Source organism: Strix uralensis, chromosome 2 (assembly GCF_047716275.1).
Source record: "Strix uralensis isolate ZFMK-TIS-50842 chromosome 2, bStrUra1, whole genome shotgun sequence".
Lineage (NCBI taxonomy): Eukaryota > Metazoa > Chordata > Aves > Strigiformes > Strigidae > Strix > Strix uralensis.
In genome coordinates, this window is record NC_133973.1 from 91,488,405 (window position 1) to 91,507,778 (window position 19,374).

Genomic DNA, 19,374 nt, shown 5'->3' on the forward strand with positions numbered 1-19,374 from the left:
TGCTAATTTTGGCTTGCACAGAGGATCCTGTGCTTCACAGGTACAACCGAGCCTTGCCAGAGTGCTTTCACAAGTTCAAGACTGGCCAGGGAGTACCACAAGTGGTAAAAGAGCTTTTAGTCAAACCAAAAAAGCAATTCTCTATGAAAAATGAAACATATAATTACCCAAAGAACACAATATCACAGTATTAACTCTCTTAAATAATTATTAATTTTATTGCAGGTACAAAGATAGAATGGACTGCAACTTGCTTTGTTTAATGAGACAACTTCTTTTTCTGCCCTCTCTCTTCTACAAGGCTTTTAAGTTGACCATCTATACACAGTTTGTCTTATACTCTTGTCTTTGCCCCTGTATCATACTGTGTTGACCATCACTTTAAAAAGAGCCACACTCTTTCAAATCCTGGCTATAAACTAATTTCTGCTATATCCTCCACCACCAAGGAAAATACAAGGTAATTTTTTATAATAATTACCCACTAATTATTTTTTTTATGCAAGGATCAGTGCATTACACACTTTAATAAGCAAATGCATGGAAACCTTTACAGCTACCTTTTGTAATACCATTAAAGACTAACCTTTTATAACCATCACCTGCCTTCTACTTCAAAGCGTGCATTCTTTGAGGCTGACCCAGTGTTGCTGTTTGTTTTGTGAGTTGCCTGGCAGAGATGTCTGAGCAATGGAGAATGAAAACAGCAAGAAAGCATCTTCACTGGGTATCCCAAATTAGCTGTAGAGTTATCAGAAGGCTATTCCAAATGACAGCAGCGGTGGCATGCAGACCACCTACAGCCAAGGAACTAGAAACCAAGAAGATGCTACCGCCTCTTCATTTACAATAAAAGCAGATTCTAGAGTATTTTACAGGTAAAGATTAATCTTAACACACTTGTTTTGAAACTGGAGTCTTCATAACTAAACATATAGCATTAACAAAGAAGTCACAGTACCAAGGGCTGAAGTAACCTGAAGTAATTAGCTAGAGTACTCTCTTATGGGTGAAGGTAGAGAAAACACTGCTCAGTAGTTTTCTTCCACTGTTTTCACTGCTCCTTATTTCAGCTTATAAGGAGCCCAGTCTCTTCTGCAACTACAGATGCACAAACAACAGGAACATGTTCCATTAAACATTGTATGCCAAAACCTACATGCAATTAAGCTTGACCAAACAGTTTCTAGGAGCTTGAGCATATTTGCTTTCCTGACAAAAATTATTCAGACAAAAGTTCCTTCTATAAGTAAGGCATGCATGCCTCTGGTGCATGTCCATCAAAAAGATTCCTTCCCCAGGAGATAAAAGCAAGCTTCTCTCTCTCCTCTGACTGATCAGACAGCAATACGTCATTTTTACATGATGGAAACCACACAAACACATTCCTGGGCAACAGCAGACAAGAAGAAATTTCCAGTGTTCACTGCTTCCCCACCTCTCCTGAACCAGAATTAAGCCAATATAGAAACTTTCAATTCAGGCTTCTCTTGGACCTGAGAAAAAAACCCAAAAATCTGTAGGTATGGCAGAATGTAGGTATTTGCATATCAAGTGTTGCATCTGAAAGTGAGAAAATGCATTTAGGTGATGCTGACAGTAACTTGCAATGGTTCTTTAATACTAGTGACCAGCTGAGATAGGTTTCTCCATCATTGTTAATAGAAGAAATAAAGGGCTTGATTCTTCCACATTAGCTTTGAATCAAATTTTGCTGCAATTTCTTTAGTCCTCACTACACTGTCCTCTAACAAGTTCTGTAGAGGAACACAGTAGTTCAGGCAGCACTCATGTTAGATGGCCACACCAAGCAGCATGGTACAGAATCACTAAAGCTCTTGTGGAAAGGGAAAGATGGGTAAAGGAGAAAGCTGTGATGTGATGCTACTCCAGTAGGACACAGTCACAGGTGCTTACAACACATGCTCCAAATGTGCCGTGGTGGGACACAGCTCTGGGTCAGTGCTTGCAGTATTAGCAGAAGAGGCTGCTGTTCCCATGGTTCAGGTATTAAGCCAACCCAGCACACCTTACAGTGCAGAACTACCTCTGATCAAGTAAAATGAAGGGAAGCTATGTAATACCTGCACCAGTGGACGCCTTTCTCCTTCACAGACTGTGCTACTCGTAAAGAAGCATTCACTGTTTTTTGACCTACTTCAGCACATTCACTTAAGTGCTCATACTTGAGCTGCTTGAGGGAACCAAGCCTCTGTCTTTTATTCTCCTCATATATTGTTTCTATTTCTATTTAGACAATTGTTCAAGCCATTGCACTTTTTCACTGTAAAATTCATCCTTTGGGAAAGGATATATAGTAAAGGCTAAAAAAAAAAATGTGATAAGAAGCGAACTTATTTCATTCTTAAGATTAAGATTTCCTATATCTTTTAAGCCCTATTTCTGTTCAAATAGAGTTCAGTGAAGATTTCACAACCGCTCAGATTAAGCCCCAGGTTGAGCATGGATTTTGAATCCTCTTTGCATTCAGATTCCTCTTGGTTTTTACCTTGCTCAGCTTCCCCCCACTTATCTGCCCTTCCACTGCAGTGCCCCATCCTGTAAATACACTTTCTGAGAAAACCAAGAAGCACCAGTCTTTCATTCCAGATTTTCTCCTGATAAAACTCATGTTGTCCGTTAAAGAAAGGAAGTTTATCAGGCAACTCTGGCAGACACCTAACACAGTATAAGCACGGAGCACATGCCTCTGTTTATTCTGAGAGTCTGAACCAGCACACTCTTCCAAAGCAGTACTGGCAAGCCAGGTGATGAGCTGATGTGTCCTGTGTTGGCAGACTGGTGCACAGCTGAGAGCAGCTACTGAGCACTCATCACTCATGTGGTAGCCAAGCAAGCACAGCTCGGACACACAGACTTGTGCTGTTTGCTTCCATCAGTCCCTGGATTCATAGATTTAAAATATTATCCAATCAATGAAAAAGAATACTGAACAGAAAATAGAAGTAATTTACAAATTCAGTCACATCATTTTGGTGATGGTCACCACCCCAGACTGACTACACCACCTGGATAACTTGAGATTCCTGTATAGGTTATTTAATAACCAAACAAACTAGCTTGTTGAATACATTCACAAATTATTCAAACAGTATTAGAGAAGATGGAATTAAACTAAGGAATTTGGTCATACCTCAAAGGGGAAGATGCTTCAGAAAGACAAAATTTTGTTTATAAATAGTAAAGTATCCTTTTACAAGAGAATTTTTTCCTCTTGAAGGAATGAAAGCATCACAATGAAATAGCAAATACAAGTAAATCACCAGTGCTAAGTGACTTCTGTATGATTTCTCAACAGCAGTCAACATTCAATACAAGAGGCGAGCTCAGATTTCAAAGAATAAAATGTTCTCCACAGAGAGTGTTTTGCAGGATAAGCATAGAGTATCGTTACTGATGCATCTTATTCTGTGCTTATCCAATCTGGGTGGGTGTGCCTTCTGCATAACCATCTGATGTGTGAATTTACAGTTACATTACCAGTGCCAAAATCAGTAACAAAACCTCTTAAATTAATTGATCTTTTTAGAGCAAAAGTAGGTTTTAAGTAATGATGCTGAATATAGTATATGCAAACACATGTGCCAGCTTATTTCAAGAGAATTTCAGCCATTCTTATCTATTATTCTTATGAAACTTCTACTAAAGTTTCAAATGGTTTGATGAAAAACCATCAAATGTTAAATTCCTAAGAATTCATAATAATATTGTGCCCCGTGATTGCACAACCTGGTCACATATAGTAGTAGTCAGATACTGGTCTAGATAAAGAGACCTATCGTTATTTTATTCATCTTTTCAAATACCTCTGCATACAATGTTCCACGCTTGCTAAAGTTCAACAACAGTAGATTGCTTGATTGATTTAGCAAATCAAATTAATTGCTTCCATAAAATTTGTGTCTGATTTTTTCCTTAGTTTTTGCTTCTTGGATGAGGCTATCATAGATCTACAGAAGTTAAAAGCAGCTTTCACTGAATGTGATCTTTTCAAAACCACACACAGGAACATCCACATGGAGCCAGATCAAAACTCTATCTAGCTGAGTATCCCATCCTCCCATGCAACCCCAAGTGGTTGCCTAAGGAAGATTAAAAATAGAGCAGGCAAGATGCTTCTCCCTCAGGGACTTCCCAAGCTAGATGTGGTTTCCCCATATCAAGTAACTTCTAACATATTTCCCTTCTATGAACTTCTCCACTACCCCTGAACTCCAGCAAACATTTATCATCCACAGCATCTGTTGACAAGGGAGCTTACTGCCCCTTTATTTTGTTCACTGATTATTCGTATAACATGGGACACAGAGTAGTTGAACCACTTCATCCATGCCATCTGCTTGGGGTTTTTTTTGTTTATTTGTTTGTTAGTTTTAAACTTGCTACTTTGTCCACCTCTCCTCTTCATCCATCATCTCTCTTTCAGGCTCAGGACTCCTTAGTGTGTTTAACTAAACCTGCAGCAGAAGCTATTCCTACTTTTGGCCAGAGAAATGCCATGATGATGAAGATACTTACTCCATTTCCATAGATTTGATTTGGGGGGAATTTGGGGAGGTGAAGTGAGAAGGTGAGGAAACAGAAAGTGACCAAAGTCCAAAGATTCAGGGGGCATTTACAACACCAGCAAATTCCAGATTACCCACAGCAGCACAGTGACATGCCACTGTTTTTCCTATTCCTAATACTTCTTGACAATGCTTGGGGTTTGTTTCTGGGTGGGTTTTTTAAGGGGATATTTTCGTTTGTTTGGGGTTTTTTTGTTGCTGGTTTTGCAAACTATATTAAAAGCTGTTTACTAGAGCAGTTGACACTGGTAAATTTGGACAGATTAGGATTAGTTTGTGGAATTGTACAGTAATTCCCTAACTGCACAGATCTGTGATGAAAATACATCACATCTTCAAGTCAAACCATACATAAATATACTGTGCCTTCTGTTACCTTGGGCATTTTTAGCTAGTGCTTTACCAAGTACATCCCTCACCCCAGAAAACGATCACAGCTGAGAGCATCTTACAAACATCAGGTCACAGAGTTAAAAAGAATACATTACTGAGCCATAAATCTGACAAGCATATTTCAGCATTTATTCACAGGGCACAAGTGGCTGTCTGTAATTCAATAGCCTTTGCAAAAGCAAAAGTATTTTGAACTTAGCCTTCCCTTCCCCGCCCCTGTTAAATATTTTATCATATAACGCACTGGAATCCACGTCAGTTGATGCATATCTGTACATACTGGGTTCAAAGGTGTGTACGTGTTTACATTTGAAGGACATTTTTTCTAGAAGGGAAAGGAAAGAGGAAATATCATTCACATTAGTCAACCTTCTTACTCTAGTTCCAGCAACCAGCTGCAGCAGCTTTCAAAATTTGTCTTTCTGAATCAGTTTCTGATACCGCACTCCCTCCCTGAGCAGATGAGAGCATGAGGAGGGTGCAGTCGATACAGTGCAGGGCAGGGCTGCCAGGAGGACTGGCTCTGCAGGAACCTTATGACATTCAATGAGGACAAAGTCCAAGTCCTGCCCCAGGCATGGACCTAACCCCTGCAATTGCAGAGCGGGATGAGGAGCTGGGCCTGGCAGTCCTGCTGGGGCTGAACGTCAGCAACCCAGCAACATTGGCCAACAGTACCTGGGGCTGTACAAAATAAGAGTGTGGCCAGAAGGCTGATGGAGCTGATCATCACCCCTTTCCCCAGCACTCGTTATGCCACATCTATAATGCTGCTATCTCCAGTTTGGTATCCCCCAGTACAGGAAAGACATTGATAAACTGGAGCAACTTGAGTGGAGGTCACTGGGATGATCAGGACTGAAGATCCTGAGCTTGATCATCCAGTTTGTTCAGCCTGGAGAAGAGTTCTCTAGTTGTGTTTTCTTTTGTTGTTCTTGTTTTTTCCTTTTGTTTCTTAAAGACAACAGAACTCTATCATTTAAAAGAAATGTGAAAAGATCATGCCTCTGTGTGGTGTTGTCTAACACTCTTCATTTCCCCCCTCCCCATCCCTTCTTGTCTTCTAAACCATGTGGTAAGACATTATTTCATTTAAGTGCTTTCGGTGACAAGACGAAAACGACCCTGCAACCCTCTTGACACATGCTTTATAAAAATATTTGAATTAGTTATTGCATTACCAATTATGTTGTGTAGTACAGTAGAAAAACCTGTTAACACCACTTTGAAGGATACTATGAGTGCTCTAATTAAGCAGTAGTAACAATTAGAATTGAAATCTCTGAAAGCACTGTAACAATATTATTAATCACAGGTCAGGAATAAAAATGGCCAAAAGTAGGATTTGGTATGAAGTAGGATCCAGAACTGTCAACATACTCTTCAGCTTTACTTTCTCTATTTACAGAGTACAGTTAACTGACAAACTTCTGTATCTGCGGAAAACTTCAAGAAGTCAGCTTCCCCCAGTATTTAAATATCAGAACTCTTCCTATTGAGTTGTCTCAATAGGAAGTTGTTGTCTCTACAGAAAATATAACTGAACCTCAGTAATTTACCAGTAAAATACAATTTAAAATTATAGGATAGTGAACTTGCATACATATTTCTAAATAATTGATATTAGGGTAACACAAGCTTATTCTTTTTAGAAGTCCTTCAACTTCCAACCTCAGACACAAGCACTTTTTTGTATGCTGAAAAAAAAATCAACACTAGAAAAAAAGCAGGTTTTGGCTTTACCTTCTTTCATAACGCACAGCTACTCATGCAAATTGCTTTCCTCTCTCTACTACACTGTTTTATAAACTGCATTTAATCCTGGAATGCTAGGGGATTGATGTGCATACTTAAAATGAATATAGGTGCCTAAGCTTTGGATGGATTCCCATGGTAATCCTAAAAGGTTAGATACTTCTCTTAACATAAAGCAAAAGAGCATTGAAAAGTACTGTAAAGGCTTTTAGTAATAATGGTTTGTACCCCCCTCCAAGTTATTCCAGAGATACTTTTAAGATGTAGTAGGATCAAAAATGAGGACTTTAAACAAACCAACACCTTTAAGCAAAGCTAACTGTAACTTCCTTCAGCAAGTCATTCAGTTTTGTAGTGTAACTATTTGAATTCCAATATAAGGCTATAGATCTGTGTCACTAGAGATACCTGAATTGCTCTTAATACAACACACACTAATGTAATTTTTTTCCAAATTTGTTCAGACTCTTCCTGTACACTTGTAGGTGCAAGTATACAACTCCAGAAGCTTTTCATTCTTACAGCAGAATTATCTCACAAAATAGATAAATGGTAAAATCAAACACTATCAAGAGTATAATCCTATAAAGGAAGTATAAATTATTAACTGTTAAATTATGCAACAGAAAAAAAATGAACAAATCTCAAACATTTCTCTTAATGACCAGAAACTTCACAGATAAAGTAGAAATATTAAATAGCACCACACCCAACACTTTATAGACTTTACACGAAGAGTTGGAGGTAAATTTCTTGCAGGTATGGTCCAAAGTCTGGAACATATTTTATTGTCTACAACCATTTTACTGGAAGGATTTAAAGCTTATGTAAATTAATGACATGAATGTGAGTATTTTACACTAAGCACAGCAGTTTCACAAGACTGATAAAATATACTCTTCATTTTCTTTACCTCTGCGTAACTGCCATCAGTATGAATAAAAGTTAAACGTGTGAAGTGCATAATCTTGAAATTAGTTATATCCTAAACAAAATAAATACAACAATTTTCATGTTTAGAATATGGCTATGCCAAGGAAGATTAGCTGCTGTAAATATTACTCATTTCTATGAAAATGCCCATAGCAGAAACAAAATTTCCACACAAAGTCATAGGAACATTTCTAGAATCCCTCTGAAGTGAGGGTGCTACACTTTTCCATTTCAAGGGAAGTGTCACCATGAAACTCAGTTACCACAATAAAAAAAAACTATTACAACCTCATGTGTAAGAAATGTTATTTCCCTGAACACACACACACACACAAAAAAAAGCAGCATTCATTATTCTAATTAAATTTTGGTTAAATGGTTTGCATTTCAGTTTTCAAGACCCACAAAACGCTGTCTTCTATTCCTTTCATCCCAACTTGAATTCAAAGATAGTTTCTTAAACCTTTATGCCCAAATCTTTGAGGTGATTGACTTTGTAGTCACACAGGTATAAGCTGGAGACCTTACACAGGTATAAGTATAGCGCTAACTACTATCATACTTCTTTGCACAGAAGCACTTGGCTTTCATCCAGTCCACAACTTTCTATTCTACACAAAATAAAAAGGCAGGAAAGGGTGGTTTCATGTTGTGTGTTTTGGTTTTTTTCTTTTTTTTTTTAAGCCTAGGTTTTTCAACTCATTAAAATGTGTGTTTCTTGGAAAACATTGGTACAGCAAATTCAGGTATGGCTCCATGATGCACTCTTATTATAAGCATGGAATTCTTGAGCAAAAACTTTTCAAGAAGATATAGTAACTCTGCAAATGTATTAGATATGGAAGAAGACCCAAGTATGAATTCAGTGTTGTCAACAACAAACACCAGCTCTGAGCTACCTGATCACAAAATTAGTTGCACTGTCTCTCTCTGACAGTGCAAACCAATTTGTGGCCAGTTTGTCTCTGTCTCTTGACTCAAGTCCCAAAAGAGTGTCCCTTCATTATAGCTCAAGCTTCCAGGTAAGTCCCTTGCCAGACAGTTCAAAGATCTGAGTGTTACTGGCAAAGCAACCCTAAATAAAATTCCTCCTAAGATTGAGAGGCAGTACTGCTTTCACAATTAAAGCTCTCCAAAAAACAGATTTCTAAGAGCACTGACAACAATCCTCCACTCAAAAAGACCATCTTTTCAGTGGTTTCTATGCAGATTGGTTTCTTCAGTGATCTGTTCGGCAGTGGTAGCATTCATCCCATAGAACAGAAATTTCACTTTGCCTTTGTTGACCCTGCAGAAGAAAGCACCCTGAGCAGGAAACAGAAGTGGAATTACGAAACCTGGCATATTGCCCAGGAATAGATGGGAAGAACATGAATGTCATGAGAAACCATCAACTTGTATTAAAAAATAATTAAAAAACCTCTTTTCTAATTAGAAACTGAAATCTACAGTTATTTTCCTAGCACATGAAGAATGGGAAGTTGCTAAAGGACTGAATGTAGAACTGGAAGAAGCTACATTTGCATTCAATCCCTCTGCTACTGCTTCATTGCTATTTTCAGGAACCCTATTATACCTGCACATTAAGTAGTTGCATGCGAAAAGACAAGTGAGGCAACTTCATGACTGAAAGGAAGCACTGGCGTTATTGTAATCTGAATTACGGGCTAAAGAAGGTAGTTACTAGAGGATGCTTTGTGTTTGCCTTCACTTGGTGCTAGAAGGCTTCCTTTTGAACAATCCCTAAAAGTTGATGGTTGCTTAGAAAGGGACAATAGTTGTGACATGGCAGGTAGTGATTCTGTACGTATGCTTAAAATAGTTTATGTTGCTATAATGGGTATAATCGCTCATTCTTATTTAATCAGAACACCCCATGAAATGTATCCCACTCCAGATGGACGAAGAGATGCAGAATTTACACTTACAACTGCAACACTTAGCAACTATTTCATCTTCTCAGGCTTTATTTTAAAAGCATCTAATCTCTGAACAACTCTTTTGTGGTATTTTAAATTCAGAAAGTATTATCTCTGAATGGAAATAGAGAGCCTGTCTCAAAAATTCAGCTTCTGAAATGCATGAACACAAGGATGAACATGACAACAGCTGTTACTTCTCTCCAGTTGGCTCTAGATATATAGAGCTTTATGCTACAGAAAGCATAGCATTCAAATTTTTCCAGGATTCTTTTTTCCTTTAGGAAATGATAAAAAATAATTGAGCTAAAGGAACATTAAATCAACAGATAAAACTACCCAGAAGTTAGAAATGCCAGGGCTAGAGTCAGAGCTCCATTAATTCATCTCATGTACACACTTAATCCCACTTCAGAAAGACTTCTCCAACAGGGTTTTCTGTTTGCTTCATAAGATTTACATATTCATTATCAATCCTGTGCGCTAAATGAAAAGTGAAGAAGAATAGAGCAGCAAACAGTTGAAGGCCTTATCCAAACACCAAGTTCTGCAAGGTGCTGAGATACTTCCAGCTATCTTTGGAGACAATTTTTAAGTTTTATTCAAGACCTACTCTAAATATTACCCTGTAATAATAATATTAATAGAAGTCAAATATTTTTATTTGATATTTTATCCAAGAATTAAATTAATATAGTAAAATTTCAACATCAGGACTCAGGGGCTTGTGGTAGCTTTAAAAAAGTTTGCTATTTAGGATTAAGACAGTGAATTGTTTCATAATTTTTTGCTTAGTTTAATATATGCATCTATTAAACCACCATTGTTTGGATTTATTAGTAGTATTTAATGAGATTCTTTAAGTGGATACCTCATTTTACAGAATAAGAATTTTTTTCAGATGGAAGAAATAATTTGCTTGAAAGACAAGACAAATTTTAATTATGCCATCCATCCGATTGTTCAGGCTGCCTCCTTTAAGACTGCTAACTGGGATAACACATTCCATCAGAATAGAAGTTTGATGGCTGCCTAAGCAAACTCTCACTTTTAACTCCATGGCATGGTTTTACTAAGAACCCTTCCACAGCTGGGAACAACTGGGTGTGTCACCTCTAAAGAGCTGGGTAAGGAAGTGCTTAACATTTTTAAATAGTAACCATGCTGACAACTGAGAGTCACTAAGCTCGTATTACATTCTTACTTTGGTATAACTAAAAGAGAATCAAATGAAGTATTAAGACAGTCTTGCATTGCTATCCCCCCCAAAAAAACCCCAAGCTGCTGGGCTTTAAAATAACATCTCCTCTGATTGAAAATAATAAAATCCTAGGCTAAAAAAAATTAAATATACTGAAAGAACTGAAGAGGGACACATACGCATTTACACAAATAACTAGCCAGGAAACTAGAAGATATGCACATGACTGCTGGACACAGTATGTGAGGGATAAATCCATCTGGATAATTTTTATTGGAACACATGACATATTACTGTACTATACCATTGAGCAATAACTTCTGCAGATTTACAGTATGACTGAACTATAAATCTCATACATTAATCCACACTCCCATTTTCACTGGCAGAAAAGACACCATCCATGCCAGTATATTTTTTCCACATCACCCGACTACTAATCTCATCGCTGATCTGGCAAAGCATAAAGTTTGCAAGGCTTTGAACAGCAACCAGTAATTTTAACCAGCCCTCTTCACACAAACTTCTAAACAATAAAATTTTAAGGAGCTTTTTCTTTGCAAAACGGATAATCACATAATCACTTGGAACTGAGTCTGGATATTTAAGAGGATTCTTGCCTCTCCTGTCCCAGATACTAGTAGTAATTACAGAGGAAAGTTTCACATTATGCCTGTGCATCATCTCAGTTGCAATAGAAAACAATACAAGTGAAAGTTGTAACCTCCTAACCAGGTAGGAAGATTATTTTCTTAGTACAGCTCTGGCAAACTATGAGGAACAGAGAGGGTCTTTACCCAAACTCAGGTGACACAAGAACGTTACACCACACACAGATGAAGAGTTTGGTATCTCTCAATGGCTTGGTGGTGGTGTTGATAAGACAGAAAGAGCGCTATCAGCGAAGGTATAGTGAAAGCCAGCAACCACACTCAGAAACAAGGTATGAAGAGAAAATAACTTTTCCTGCTGGGAAGGGAGCCTGCCCAGGTGGGACAGGTCTGCGGTCTGAAATGACAAAGCCTCAGGGTGTGTGATTTCCCACAAGGTAAGAAGAAGAAGATACCACACACAACTGCCAGGCAGCAGAGATAGGAGGAACAGAGGGAACACCTCTTCACAGAGCACATCGTCCTCAGAGGGGAGGCATTCCTCCTGCAGGACCTTCCCAGCACCAGAAGAATCAGAGTAATTAGATAAATCTACAGAAGGTGAAGTGCAGCAGGGACAGAGATGCAACCTCCTAGCCACTGTCAGAGACTGCTTTTGCGCTGACATAAGATGACAATTCTCATGTCCTCCTTAGCAACAGAAGCGGACCCAGCCTCTTTATAATACCTTCCTCTTATCTATTTTCCACATACAAGGCAAGTGAGGCATCTTCTTATGCCCAGCAGTACACATCAGGGCAGTGTTCTCAGCTATCCCAGCCTGAAAAGCTGACTATTTAAGCAACAGTTTATTTAATCTATTTTAGGTAGATAAAAACCATGTGCTAGCAGTGGTGCAACAGCAGAACACAGCAATACTTGCTGAGGTGTCAAAATACACCCTGCTTCAGGCACACCTTAATGTTATCCTGTACAACCTATCGCAGCTGGTTTAAGATGTGGGCAATTAGCTTCAGGTGATGGCAGCAAAATGAATTTGCTTAGGAATGTTAGAAAGCCAAAAATTAAATGCAATCTTTTATAAAAATCAGCATATAAAAAAATTTTCCCTCTTTGTGACAAGAAATTATTTACTTCTAATGCTGAAACTAAAATTAACAGAGGATAACACAAAAGCAAGACATGAAATAGTATCCCTTTTGTGAAGCCTGGCATCCTATGAGTTTTGAAGACATTTGTAATTCAGCTTGAATGTATGAAATTACCTATTCCTATTAAATAGTTAAAAAAAATACATCAGATAAAGCTCACAATCAGACAGCACTTCTCTCCTGACACACATATGACTCTCTCTGGAAACCCTCTGAAGACTAGTTTGCCCTCTGGGTAATCAAATGACCATGATTAACTTTTCAATGGAGAGAGTTATCTTAGTATAAATGATTTCCTTCATTTCTTGAAATAAAACCTCCTCCACGTCCCTCTCCAAACTCCTAAACACATCAAAATGTGTTAGTATAGCTAGGTTACCACTTTACAGTCTGCTCAGATAGAGAAGTTTTGAATTACTCTGTAAGCATTTTACACACGCTGTGGGACTGTCATATGATACATAACGTGTGGAAAATCAAACTTACATTGAAAAGAATTAAAAGAGCATGGCTATACGGCTGGCAGGTCTTGACTCAAACCCAAACCCTTTGCATTGCTGTCCATAAGAAGTGCTCAATGGTTAAGTCTGCTTTTTTGAAAAACACCAATTAATCTGTTGTCAAGTAGGTGTGATGTAAAACCCCCACTGCCTTATGATGACTTCAAATTCCAGCCTTACTCTCTGCTCCCAGAGCTGGGAAGGGAACTGGCAGAGCTGAAAGAATAATAAAAAAAAAAACCCCACAACACACCCGGTTACAGACCCACAGGATGAATTTCATGGCTGACCTCACTTGGGCACCGTGGTTAATGTAGGGACGAGTTGGATAACATACTTTGCACAACAGTTTGCTAACTCGACCTCCCTAGGGTTTCAGCTTGTCGCTTACCGACACTGCTGAAGAGCAGCTCCTGACCACCTCCAACCCCTCCCAGCTATACCTTTGGAGCAAACCCTTCACCAAAATAACTTTAGCAAGGGGTTTGTGGATAATTAAAGCATGGCAGACGTTACCAACCCTCTGGCTTTTGGCATGATCTAGGAACCAGCAGAGAGAATACCAGCGTCCTGGAAAGGTGCCAAGTCCCTAAACACCACATTAGCAAGAAATTACGCTTCGGGCATGAGTCAAAGATTGGAAAATGCATTGCCATCTCAAGTATCAGACCTCAAAATGGTACGAACTTTCATTCTGAAACCAGGCAGAGAGTATGTCAACACGCTACCACCCAATCCACCTACAGAAGATTTCTAATTAAAGCAGCTATGTGTCATTTCACAATATTTTTTTCTCCTTGTATTTACAGAAGGATTACTGCCTATTCCACTTTGATAAAATTGGTAATTTAAGACAGAAATCAATTCTTAACATTTAACCTGACACGTTTCCAGCAAAACTCACTAAAGCTTTTCTTATTTTTGGAGACTTAATAAATTCATCCTTTCTACCAACACAGTAAAAACAGATAATACTGTAAGAAAGCAACATGCTCCAAGATGATATTTTTTTCTACAACACATATATCTTAAAACACCTGTTAAGTGTCTATATAGTAAAATTACACCTTAATCTCTCAGAAACTAGTAATAAAATTCCTATTAGGAGACACAGCAGTCCTGAAATTTGAGAATCCACTAATTATATTTGAGAACCAAACCAGTGCTATTTCACAAGAAAACTCTTTTCTCTATAAACTTGACAATTACCCTCTGTGCAATTCAGTACTTGATTTCTATTCACACGTACCCACGACCCTTGACAGTAGATGTGACATTCAGTGACAAACACCTGATTAATACACAGAGTGGCAAGACCAGCAGTCATTTAGGAACACCGTACCCGAGCCTCAGAGCCATTCAGATAAGTATCAGAAGTACCATCTCATCCTTTCAGATTTTACATCAGTAATCTTAAAGCATAAAGAGAAGCAATGATTTCAACATTATTTAATTGTTAATTTTGCTCCAAATTTAAAATAAGCTGAACGGTTTCCTTCTCATATATTAAATTCTGTAAATATTCATTAAAATTAATTTGCTTGTAAGGCATAATAATACTTCATTTTTTAAATTTGTACAAATCTTATCTACCAGTCTTATCAAGGCTTAAACCCTCACCACAGTATTCAGAACTGCTTGTACCAGATTAAAAGAAGAATTTTCCATAGGCAAACATTAAAGAAAAAAAAAGGACCGTGAAACAGCTTAGAAGGAGAAAGGGAGGGAGAAAACAAAACCACAAAACTCACTTGACTGTAACTCGATTGGACAAATCCTGAAGATCTCCTGGGTGAAAAAGCTGAGCTTCTTTCAGTCCAATATTTTCGCACGCTTTCAGAAAAACATTTATATTATCCTGTGAAGAGAAGTAGAAAGCCGTTGCTTAGTTAAAAGCACTAAGCAGGTTTTGCAAGATGATTAGTGTGAGCCTTTAAATGTCAAAGTCCAGCTCACAGAAATAATACTGAAAAAGCAATCTTCTGGATCATAAACACAGGTCGTTTCTCATGAACGTAGGCAGGCTCGGTTGCGGTCTCAGTGACTGAGGGGTACGTTAAAGATTACCTGGCATAAGGCAGTGGCGAGCCAGTAGGCAGCAGTCTCCACTTTGATGTCAGCTCTGCTCAGCAAACAAACGCCCTCTTCCTAGCTTTGCACGACAAGCCTCACCTCTTGCCTTTAAAAATAACTCCAGCTACTGACATTCACCACCCAGAAACTCTTGGCAGGGGAGGAAGAAGAGGAGGGACGCGCTGTTTCTATGCTTACAGACCCATGAGGGAATACTGCACCTGGAGTCTGGGTTTGGTTGCTGAGCAAAGCTCCGGAGAGACAGAAACCAAACCGTATTCAGCACTGCTTCTTCCTTACTTCGGGGGTTTTCTCTCCTTTGTGTTCCTCCCCCCCCTCCCCAGCTCAATCCAAATATATAACAAAATATAGGTGGGTGTATTACAGCACCCACTTGCTGCACCTGCTGCAGATCAACCAAATAGCAAAAGCAAGGTTAAGAAAAAAAAAATTCAACGATATAGAGAGAGATTATACAACTTGTGATCTCTTTCCACTTCATAAACAATAGGCAATAGGCAAGAAATTCCTTTTCGTTAAGGCGGAATGCTATCAACAACAAAAGAATGTGCCCTCTTGTGCACTTGCTCCCTTCAGCTAAAAGCCACAGGAAAAGGTACACAAAGTTATTTAATTCATAAGCTACACACAGCCCTATCATTCCAAGGGTTTGTAAATCAAGGTACTGGCATCAGAGTTTCACAGTATGGAAAAGTTCCACTTCAGCAATTTGATACACTTTTAACTTTTTTCTTTTTTTTTTTTTTTTTTTCCTGACACATAACCTCTGGATGTAACAATGACCCCATCATCTAAAAAGTATTTAAAAAATAAATCCACAAACAACAGCTGCTTCTTATACAGACTTTAAAAAGTAAAGCAAATACTTTAAAACAAGTAAAACAAACCCAAGAATCCCCACAACCTTCTGTTTTGAAGGTCCCTAGGATTCTAGTATTTCTTATCAGTCTGTAAACATAGCTTCATTTAAGGAAAATATCTGAACAAGGTATTCCCCATGCAGGCTGCGGGCTCCATGCTACCACATCCGAAAGATCCCAAGTGTCTCACACGGTGAAGGTTACGGCCCAAAGCTTGACTGCAATGTGCCACAGCGGGAGCTGTTCTGCTGTGGGGGGACATGACACGACAACGATGATGGGGGACACGATGTGGTGGCAGATGAGCAGAGGGGGCTGGGAAGGATGGAGCACATACAACCTCGCCTCTGCACCAGCTTCTGCAATACCCAAGGAGCTGCCTGCACAAGTGGCCAAAGGTGTACTTCATGCTGGGGATGTAAACTCAGGAGGGGCATTTACTTTTCCTTTCCATGCAATGCCCCCTTTTCCTTTCCATGCAATACAGGGATAGCTGACTAGGTGTGTCAGTTTTATTCAATTATTATTTGAGTGTCACATTAGCCCAAGGACTTGAAAAGGCATCATTTCTTCTGCATGCAAGAGGCCACAGGTTAAAGCCCCATCGCGAGAAGAAGAGAAACTAGGTGTTAAACAACAAAACACATTCAACTGTCAGGTTAGTGTTCAGGGGTCTGGGGACTCCAAGAAACAGCCAGGTAAGGCAAAGGAAGAAAGCAACAGAGCAGAAGAAACAAATAGTTGCAGGATAGTGAACATAACTGGCACCAACACAAAGGCAACATGCCCTGATTGGTCTGACCAGTCGCCAAAACTCAGAGTAAACTCCCAAACCAACGGGTTACGTCAACTGAACTGCAGAAAATGAGCATGCTGTGCAGGTAAACAATGATGAAGAGTCAGAGATTTAGAGAAATGGATGCTGCCTACACCCCGAGCACAATGAAAACAAAGCAGAGGAGTTACTCACCAGTAGCTGCTCAGCTGCACAACCACTGAACTGTTCATGCACGACAATTAATTTTGAAGGTGTTGCAGCAATTAAATGTACCAAACAGCAACCCCCTGATAAATAACACAGCCCCTGAGAACATCACCACTGACATGAGTCAAGACCTTCAGAAATGGGTCAGAGGCAGAGGGGGAATACCTCAGGAGGCAGAATACAGCTAGTCACAGCACTCGCATCATCTGCCTCCCCTCAGCTCCCAAGCCAGCAGCTTGATCACATCTGTCATCTCGCAGGTGGCTGCCCCAACACCAGCTCTCCTCTGGTCGGGGCCTGTAACTGATCCCCAGAGCATCAAGAGATGACACCTGAAAGGCTATTGCTCAGGTTTGGATACAAAAAGGTATAATTTCAACAAATCAGCACTTCTAAATACTGTCCTTGCCAAGGACATCCCCCAAGGATTCTTGACCATCCCTAATCACTGTAGTAAATCACCCAAGTTACAGGTCTCAAAATAGCTAGCAGGCATTTTAAACTCTACCAGAATAATGAACCTGGAAATGAATTTTAAAACAGCACCAAAGAAATAAGCAGGGGAAAAAAAAGTGACAAGCTATCAACCTTGCAATTAGATTTATCATTAGAAACGTGAACAGGAACATTGTTCAGTGATGAATGCACTCAAATATAGAAGCCATCACGCTGTTCCTTTTACCAATATAACTGTACTTTAATAAGACTAATGGTCATTACCACTTCGGCTTTAAAGAGTATACTGCAATCTGAATCTCATCATACTCCACAAAAGTGATTCTTTTCAAACATTCAGAACTCAAAAGAAGAGAACCGCAACACATCAGAACTATCTCCTGGTGACCACACATCACTGAAGTGGGATGCTTGAGAAAAAAGGCATGCCTGTGTCCACAACACCCCTTTGCCACCGAGGTGTCCCCAATCTCCGTAAATGAGGGCAGGCCATTTAAATTTAAGAAAGGTTCAAATTAGCAGTTGCAAAGAAAGAGGCGTATGATGAGGGAATACAAGGGACCTGTATAACAAGAACTGGAAAACTTGGTTCCGTTATACCAATAAAATGGCACATGAGAGGCAATACTGCTGCCATTTAGCAGCACAAGGGAAGCAAAACTAGAAGGGGAGGGAAGAGCTGCCCAGTCCAAAAGCAAGGGATCCATGGTCAGACAGATCAAATACATTTATGCAGAAAACATAAGGTTTCTGACCATTAAAAGAGAAAGCTCCTGAACTAACAGGGATAATGTGGACAAAAATCAACTAAATTATTTTAATACAAAGCTCGATCAGTGCATTTCCGTGAGCATCTGAAGGTAGAATTAGCATCACAGAATTACAGGTTTTAAATCACAACAAAAATAAAGCCTGAAGTCTTAACCACAAAATTCAAGTGCAATTCATTTCTGGTATGTTATTACTACTTCTAAGTGTTTTGGTGGGAGGGCATGGGGAAGTTGGAAGGAGTCTGGGGGGGACGACTGTTTTCTTCCTCAGACAGTGCGCATGATGAAACACCAGAGCATTTCAGATGCTCCCAGCACGATTCCAGTTTCCCACATGCTGTGCAGACTTATATTAAATGCACAGTGCAGAACACTGACTAGGTAGAGCTATTCAGCATTTCATTTTGGCCTCCAACTTCAAAGTAAACCACACCCAAAAACTCTGCAAAGTCGTAACACGGGAGACAGAGCTGGCAGTGGGAAGCAGGTCATCCACGAGCAGGCATTTAAATACTGCCATTTGGAGGAATAACAAGCGATACTGCACGCTTTCAGGCATGCACCTGCCTTTCTAGTCCCCACAGGGCACCGCTAGCCACAAAGCCTTCCTTCTGCCTGTAGCTAAAGCATCCCCCTCTAACCAGCACTGAGAAGGAGCCAAGATGCCATGTCTATATTGAACGTGAGACTGTGGTCCATACCCTCCCTCCAATGTCCTAGCAGAGAAGGGTTGCCTTTCTCACTCTTGCAACCTCATAGACGTGAGGAGAGGAAAGAGCTGAGTCTTCCCTGCCCTTCCTTGCTGAACATCAGTGATGGTTCTGCTCCTAGGCAAGGGGCAGGGGGCTATGCATGAGCTCTGCACCTCTAGCAGGTCAATGGGGTGGGAAGAGCAGGGCTGCCACTGCAGGATCACCCTTTCCATTGCTATCCTCCAGACCACAAAGAAGGAAGAAGCCAGTTGCTGTATGGTAAAACACAAGAATACAGACACATTCCTTTAACAAGTAATAATTAAAAAGTCACTAAAAAAATCAAGGGATCACAACTGGCAGTGGTGCTGTGTTTGCACCTGTTATCAGCTCCTAATATATGTATCCACGACAAGAACTTGAGACAAAGGTGAAGCAGCATGATGAAAAGGAAGACAAACATAC

At 39.5% G+C, this 19,374-nt stretch overlaps 1 protein-coding gene across 8 annotated transcripts in view; it reads right to left on the bottom strand.

Moving 5' to 3' along the window:
- LMO7 (LIM domain 7) overlaps positions 1-19,374 on the bottom strand; it is a 132,865-nt gene that overhangs the window by 58,087 nt on the left and 55,404 nt on the right. For all 8 annotated transcript variants that reach the window (XM_074859495.1, XM_074859491.1, XM_074859494.1 and 5 more), the window contains exon 4: positions 14,804-14,910. In XM_074859495.1, the coding sequence (XP_074715596.1) occupies positions 14,804-14,910 (107 nt within the window). The remainder of the gene's footprint in view (positions 1-14,803; positions 14,911-19,374) is intronic.